The following is a 7,516-nucleotide window of genomic DNA, read 5'->3' as shown; positions in this document are numbered from 1 at the left end:
CGGCGGGGGCGGCCGCCAGCACGGCCATGGAGGTGGGGGTGGAGGTAGGGGTGGCAGACTGAGAGAGGTTCATGTTGAGGTCAACAGGGGTCGTGACGGAAGCGGTCTGGGTGCTGACTTTAGCCATCTCTAAGCTGCAAACGAAGAGAGGAAGAGGAACAAACAGGTTGGGAGGGTCCAGCCAGGGCGGCGGGGCCGGGAGGAGGAGGAGGAGGAGGAGGAAGGGACGGAGGGACAGCAACCACGAAAGAGCAGGATTAGATCGGTGGACGAGGGGGACAGACGAGAGGGAGGGAGGGGGGGAGAGAGAGAAAAAAAGGGAAAATGAGGGTCAAAGGAGGAACATGTTATGTGTTAAAGAAGAGAATTAACAAAAGGGTTTTTCATGATTCGATGGCGAAAACATTACTGAGACTCTACGGTTCTTTCCAAAAAAAAAAGAAAAAAAAAAAAGGAAAAGAAAAAGACGTTGGGGGGTGTTGCTAGTTCATCTTACAAACGAAAAAAGAAATCTAAGGAATGCAGGTAATGGCAAAAAGATGGAAAAACAAAACTTAAAAGAAAACTTAAAATAACTATGAAGTTTACTCCCCAGCACTGATATGGTGAATTTTGCTTTTCAAAATGATGGTATTTTTGAAAGGGGGACGCGGGGGGTTTTGGTAATTTTTTCAATTTGTCAATTTTGTGGCGGAAATGGTACCTTTCGTCATTTTGCTAGGATGAGAGCAGACAGCAATGATTAGCTGCTTCTATCTAAGGCATAAATTTTTGGTTTTGGTTTTTTTTTTTTTAGAAAGTTAGTTTTTCATTTCATTCATTGTGAGGTGAACGTGCATTTTTCATATAAAACAAACCTGATTAGCCAGTGTGTTCGCTTCAATTTGTACTTTCCCCAGACTTTTTTTTTTTAATCGCAACAAAATATTTATGCAATCTAATTACAAAGAAATTAGGAAAAAGGACGACTGAAAAACACCCCGGCTTCCAGCAGCGGTATCCTTTCTGAGCTTGTGGCAGTGGTTTACAGCAAAGATACAAGAGCTCACCAGCTGACACACAAGGTACTACATGGATACAACACATGCGTCATCAGACGGACCCCGCCAGCAGGAGGAGGTTCAGACTGGCCCGACCTCCGAGCCCACGGCAGTGACGGGCTCTTTGGAGGATGTAGCTACCAAACCGCCCTGGCTTTTGTCTAACAACTCCACCCACCGGCAGGCAAGACGGGCTCGGCCCATGCACTTGGGCTTTTCCGTTACATTTTTACACATTAAAATACAGCAATTCCAAGGACGCGTTGTTTTTTTCAGACGACAAAATGTTTACCTCGAGAAATCCTGCCTTTGCCGCGTGTTTTTTGCAGCTTGTGCGCTGCATTTTGGGTCAGCAAACAACTGAAATAAATACCGATTTCAGGATGCACTTTGCGCGTGACCAGCTGGCAGGTACGGCGGCCCAGCACATGAACGGGACTACGGGTTAGAAAATCTTTGCTAGCTACAGTTACACATGTATTAATTCCAAGTTTGGGGTTTGTTTTTTTTTTTCAGTCCTTACTAACTTGTCAAGCTCCTGGGCTTTCTCCCGAGGCGAGCGGAGGAGCTGCAGCGGCGTCTGCCCGCTGGAGCGGAGTTCCCCGAGCGACTGGCCGGCTGAGCAGAGGACCTGCCGCTTTCTTATCAAGTCCCACCGGGCCCGGGGGAACTGCCCGCCGCGGGCTTCGTGCTGGACCCCCTTGGCATGCAGGGTGAGAGAGCAGCTGTAGCCAGGCTCCTTACCCGGGACGCGGGAGGGCAGCACGGTCGCCCTACTCGGGGCTTGGGAGAGCCTCGCTTTTCTTCACCTTAAGCTTACGTGCAGTTTTAAGAGTTACAGCCCCTGGTCTGTTCGCGGCCGGAGAAAGGCAACGACCAGAAGGCCGGCCCGCTTTGCGCAAGGGCGAGGATGCAAGCGATGAACCGGTGCTGAATAGGGGATGGGGACGTCAGACTAAAGCTTCCCAAAACGCTGCTGCTGGAGGCGAGTCTAAAGGATGCCTGAAGCGGGTCTGAGCCAGGGAGAGGAGAGTGGGGGAGAGAGGGAAATGCTTGAGCACCGAGCTCCTCTCTTCCCCGCAAAAGAAAAGAGGGCTTTTGGAGTCTTAACTCCCCGTCGGCTTTTGCCGGGAAGTTGGAAGGCGCACAGCTTCTCTGAGGGACTGGGAGGGGAGGAGGGCAAGTGCATGAAATACGGACCCATCTGTGGGAGGTGAAGCTCTGGTTTTCCTTCCTTGGGGTGTTTATCTGACCTCATGGATGAGCATATCAGAATTTTTCTAACCCTCGCTGCAGAGCTGTCCTTTGCAGAGAGAAGAGCATCCTCGTGCTGTTAGCAGTGCTACTTGCAATCTACTCACACAGTGGAGTTTACATCAAGAATACTGAACCACTGGGTCCAACTCCAGGGTACCTCCTTGACTTGGGGTGTAGGAGTTAGTTACACGGTGATACCTTAGCAGGTTTTGAAAAACTCAGTTTACACGGATTTTTTTTTTTTTCCTAACTCAGTATTATTTTGGGAGGGAGGCATATAGAAAGATAATGCAGGACTCAGTGATTCTGTGACTCCGAATTTGCCTACCTTGCATTTACCAAAAGCAAAAAACCCCTTACTGATACGGGGGGGTTATGTGAGCCCAAGCGTTTTCCTGCGCCAGCAGGGAGAATGGATCCCACAGGCTAAACGCTGGCGTCGGTAGCAGCCACTCACACTCCCTGTCTCCGGTGTACGCACACAGGTACCATTAACGCTCTGATTTGCCCTGCTTCGCGTTCATTACTGGTGGTGACGCATAGGGTGAACGTACATCAGGTTAGCGAGCAGCTGCCCTGCGAGAGCGGCCGTTTCCCAAACCAACTGTCGATGCAACAAAATGGAACGTGAAAGCGGATGAGGCAGCCTTCGTACAGAATTTCACGGTGCCAATTTTACGCTGTCCCTTCGAGGAACTACACTTTGTGAATATATACACCGAAGGCCGCGTCCTGCGTTACTCACAACTGGTGACAGGAATAAAGCTCGAGCGTGGCTTTGGCGGTTCTTTAGCTCTGTGAACGAACCGCGCATCGAAACGGCAGTAAAACGTGTCTTCAGGAAACTGCTCTTCAACAAGGAGAAAGTGCTGCTGGCTACAATTCATTTACAATCCAAAGTCAAATATTACACGGGAAATCTAAACTGCTGTTCATTCTTAATAAAAGCTAGAAGGTGGAATCGGATAATGAAAATCCAGTTACTACAATGGAGACTGGTTAAGAGACAGAAGATTTTACAGGAACAAAAGACACTTCTACTGCAAACAAACTGGGACATGTTCTACTCGTACAGAGGCCAGCGCTCGGGTGATCAATACAGAACCAATCCAATACTTCAGAAAGATTTAAATCTCTGTCTTGATATTGTATCAGTGTGTTTATATATCTATAATTTGGAGTATATTATGTACACACTCAACACCAGATTGCAATAAGAGTCTTAAAACAACTTGATAAATTATTCTATAGATGGCAACTTTGGTTGGAGGGCAGTTTAAAGATACACAGAGATTGTTTCAGGAATATAGCTGTTTTTTGCTCACATCCTATGCTGCTGTGAGACATTGACTTTTGCAGAAATACTGGCCCTGGAAACCAAATCCACGGGAATGACAGATCTTGTGGGGAGAGAAGAAAAATGTCTGCCTTAGCCTGAATGCTTATATGGCTTTTGTTTATTGTAATTATTATTTTGACATACCAGGCTACATCTTGGGCTGCCTGGGTACAGTACTCAGCTCTTCCCCAACGCTGTTTATTTCATGCCAAGATCTTTAGAAGAACCAGCGGTACTTGTGGCAGGTTTAGGATGCGACAAACACTGAAATTGGCTCCCAGTGTGCACAGGCAGCAGTAGCCTAGAGCTGCCTCTCAAAAACCTGCCCTAGCACCTAACGCCAGCTAAAGCAAACCTCCCTCTTGCCAGAAAGTTTCTCGGTTTTCCCTCCAGTGCGACTGGGAACTAGCACTGCTGCTGCGGTGGCACCTAACTGGACAGGAATTTCTCTTGTGAAAGGAGAAATCTGGAACAGTGTCACTGTTTAAAACGAAAAAGCCACCTTAGTGTCCTATGGTACCTTACAGCTTAATTTATTACACGTTACTTTAAGAGTCTTCATTTACAAATGAAGTCACTTCATCTAAATACAGTTTCAACACATGATACATAATAATATATGATGGTTTATTGTAGATGATGGTAACAAATGACTTCTATCTAGAAATTTAACAGGAAGAAAGCATCTTGTTTCTGGTTTCACAGGGTATAGATAGAGTATCCATGGTATATGACTGCTGAGAAGTTTTCTTCTTTGCAAAAGTATGTTAAAAGACCTCATATATATCCCATTCCATCGAAAGAATCATTAAACAGTAATAAACAGAAGTGTGAGAGTTCACAGGCTTTTCTAAAGTGAGTCACAGAGGTTTGTTCACTAGAGTTTCTGCCTCTGGTGAGCAGCTCACTGCAACTCCGTTAATAAGTACATTATTTTATTTGCATGCTTTAGCTGTCTTGAAGATCTTAATTTGTTATCTTCTGAGATCCAGATGCATGCCATATGGTGTTTGTGCAACTAAAAATGAAGGGGTCTATTCTCGTCTCGTTGTGTGGGGAATCCCTGAACACCAAGAGAAGAACATATCCTTAAGGGTTAAAGGAGGGAACACATTTTTATTTGATTACAGGGCTTATGGAAGTGACTTATATTTGCTACAAAGAATATAAATCAAAAGATCTGTAGGTTGTTTTCAGATTCTGGGAACGGCTTATCTTAGGCTTCATAATGCCACCCCTGAATATAGCTTTCCCTAGGAAACTACTTTCAAACTGAATTATGAAAGGTAATTTTTGTCTGCTGTAACACAGAGCTGCACAAACATCCTTCCCCTCCGTTATGACATTTGCAGTGGGGCACTACAGAACTGGGCTGGACCACAGGAAGCTGTAGACCTACTATGACCACAGCCCTCCATACAAATCACATACTTTCTACTACCCTAAGAGCAAACATAGTTAAACACAAAGCTTGATTCATATCACAGTGGTTTTTTTGGGGGGGAGAAAAGGAAAACAAAAAGCAGCAATAAAATACATAGATACTCCCCCTCCCCACAATATATTGCCTCCGTCTTCCACTTACAAGTAGATCTACGAGACAGCACTATATCCATTGCACGTCCTTCTCAGGATCATCGCGAGTAAAGGTGGTATCAATTTTAATATTTTTCTAAATAATCATATCAAAACTGATAGAGACTTAAGCAGTCGCAATGGTTTAGCTAAACAGCCAGTGCTTTCACTAATTCTGGCAGAGAAGTGGAGAAGGCGATAGTCTCACCCGGTCTCATTAGGGAGTGTTTTTTACAAATTTGTGATGCTGTCTCTGAGAAATAAATCCCGTGCCTCCTTAGCAACCAAATGTCAGTTTAATATCAACTCTGAGTGGCAATTTTCACCTAGTAAATTAAATCTGGTTTGCAATCTGTTTCACTATATTTGCCATTTAGGACAGTAAAATGGGTCCGTGAAAAGTATTGTCTTCTAAAGAATTTATGACTGTAATTTAATTTATCTGCCTATATTTTAGGTGGATGCCAATGTGAATATTCAGGTTTTTGAGCTTTTGTCATTCAGCATGTACCTGGAATTGCACCGGATTAAGCTGCTTTCCATATAAACCAACAGCAAACAGAGGTTCTAATGATACAGGCCTTACAAAACATTAGGAATTGAACAATACTATGCAAAATGAACTCTGCAAAGCAACTTGCTGGATCTATCCAGGACAGACATTTGCTGGAGAGCAGGCAGAGCAATCTCGCAGAAGCATTTATCACTTACAAAGCAAACTTACCTTGCATTAATGAGGTACTGTGCTAAGCTGATGTTTGCAGGGGATCCCGTGATTGTAACTTGTCGTTCTGCGGAGCCTTCTGTGGCATTAGCAATCTTGATCTGCGCTCCTGACATCTGCCTGATTTCATTTATCTTACTGCCTTGTCTGCCAATAATGCAGCCTATTAACTGGAGCGGGACAAAGACTGAGATTAGTGCCACAGACACAAGCAAAACCCACTTAACTGCAATTTGTAGTATCGCTAAAAACATGGTTATGAAAAGCTCAGTATCAAAACAAAAGATTTTTGCTGTGCTGTTTGGAAGGAGTAACTAGCCCAGTCTATTGGCTCTATGGTCATACGTCTCTACATCAAGTTTCGCTGCGACGTGGTTATCAACTCAGTATCAGGTTATTTAGCTGTCATCTTCCGTGGCAGAAAATGACAGCGTGCCGCGGTGCCGACGAATACAAAACACAGCCCAGCCTGACTTGCCAGTGGCAGCAGCAAGCCAGGAGCAGCAGCTGGAAGTCAGGCCGACCACCCAAAGCTGCCGCCGTGCGGCTTTGCACCGTTCCGGTGCAAAATCACGGCGTCTGCTGGTCCTAGACCTCCCTGGGCACACGTGGTCCTCGCTTGGCTACTAAAGTCAGTGGGATTTACAGCTCTGTACCTGCAGGCAGAAGCAGGCGTAGGGAGAGACTGAAATGTGTCTGCGTTCCTTTACAGAAACTTACCAAAACTCGTATTTCGTGAATAAAACTGAGCCTGAGGGGTGGTGGGGGGGGTGTCCCTAGGTCCCCTCAATTATTCGGGTAAAATCGCACCGGTATTCTCTTCAATAAGCAGTGTTTTAAAGGTTGTTTACATGCTCTTGGTGGAGTCACAAGCTTTTGGAAGCTGTGTGCAAGACCTCGAGAAAGCATTTAGCAGCACACGTAACTGCTGCAGCCGGGGCGGGGGAGGCTGGCAGCTGCACCGGGGCATGGCTCCTCCGGCACAGGTAGCCCCCAAAAGCAACTGGGCACCAAGCAGGCAGCTGAAGCCGAGATGTTTTGGCTTCTGTAAGGGTGAGGAGGGGGACGTCTGCTTTGTGTTAAGGAAGGATGGGTGCTAAGTAAGTACTTCAGCAATGCCCCGAACCAGGAGAAAATGGAAACTTCGCTCTGCAGTTACCGTTGACACTGGGATGACGTTACCAGCTTGGCAGAAGGACGTGCCAAGATGCAGGCTGCCTTCCCCTCCCACCTTCCCATTGCTTCAGGCCCTGACGCGCTACCGTCATCTCCGTTACTGTAGTATTTGCAGTATCCTGCCGGAAACAGACTCGCGCTGCCCAGACCGTTTACCAAAAGGACACCTCCCGCCCCGCGCCAGCACCCTTGCTTCGGGCTCAGTGACGAGCAGAAAGCCAAAGCGGGTACCCGAGCGGCTGAAACAGAAGGAGTGCGAGAGAAGGGGTTCCGCCCCCCCCGCCCCGTGGGGGAAGAAGATGGGGTTTCAGGAAACACAGACAGGATTTCCCGTCTGCTCAAACAGGAGGGCTCGCTGAGCTTCTCCGTCCTTATCCCAAGGACCTACGTGTGTGGCTGCGCGCG

General features: G+C 46.7%; 1 protein-coding gene across 1 annotated transcript in view; it reads right to left on the bottom strand.

Moving 5' to 3' along the window:
* Positions 1-4,242: 4,242 nt before the first annotated feature.
* Positions 4,243-7,516, bottom strand: part of LOC104628700 (poly(rC)-binding protein 3-like) — a 47,731-nt gene continuing 44,457 nt past the window's right edge. The window contains exons 11-12 of the mRNA XM_010297366.1: positions 5,936-6,105; positions 4,243-4,699 (exon numbers count right to left, since the gene is read on the bottom strand). Coding sequence (XP_010295668.1) covers positions 4,603-4,699; positions 5,936-6,105 — 267 coding nt within the window. The 3' untranslated portion in view covers positions 4,243-4,602. The remainder of the gene's footprint in view (positions 4,700-5,935; positions 6,106-7,516) is intronic.

This window comes from Phaethon lepturus, unplaced genomic scaffold, assembly GCF_000687285.1.
Source record: "Phaethon lepturus isolate BGI_N335 unplaced genomic scaffold, ASM68728v1 scaffold30271, whole genome shotgun sequence".
NCBI lineage: Eukaryota > Metazoa > Chordata > Aves > Phaethontiformes > Phaethontidae > Phaethon > Phaethon lepturus.
This window is presented reverse-complemented; position numbering and strand designations above follow the sequence as displayed.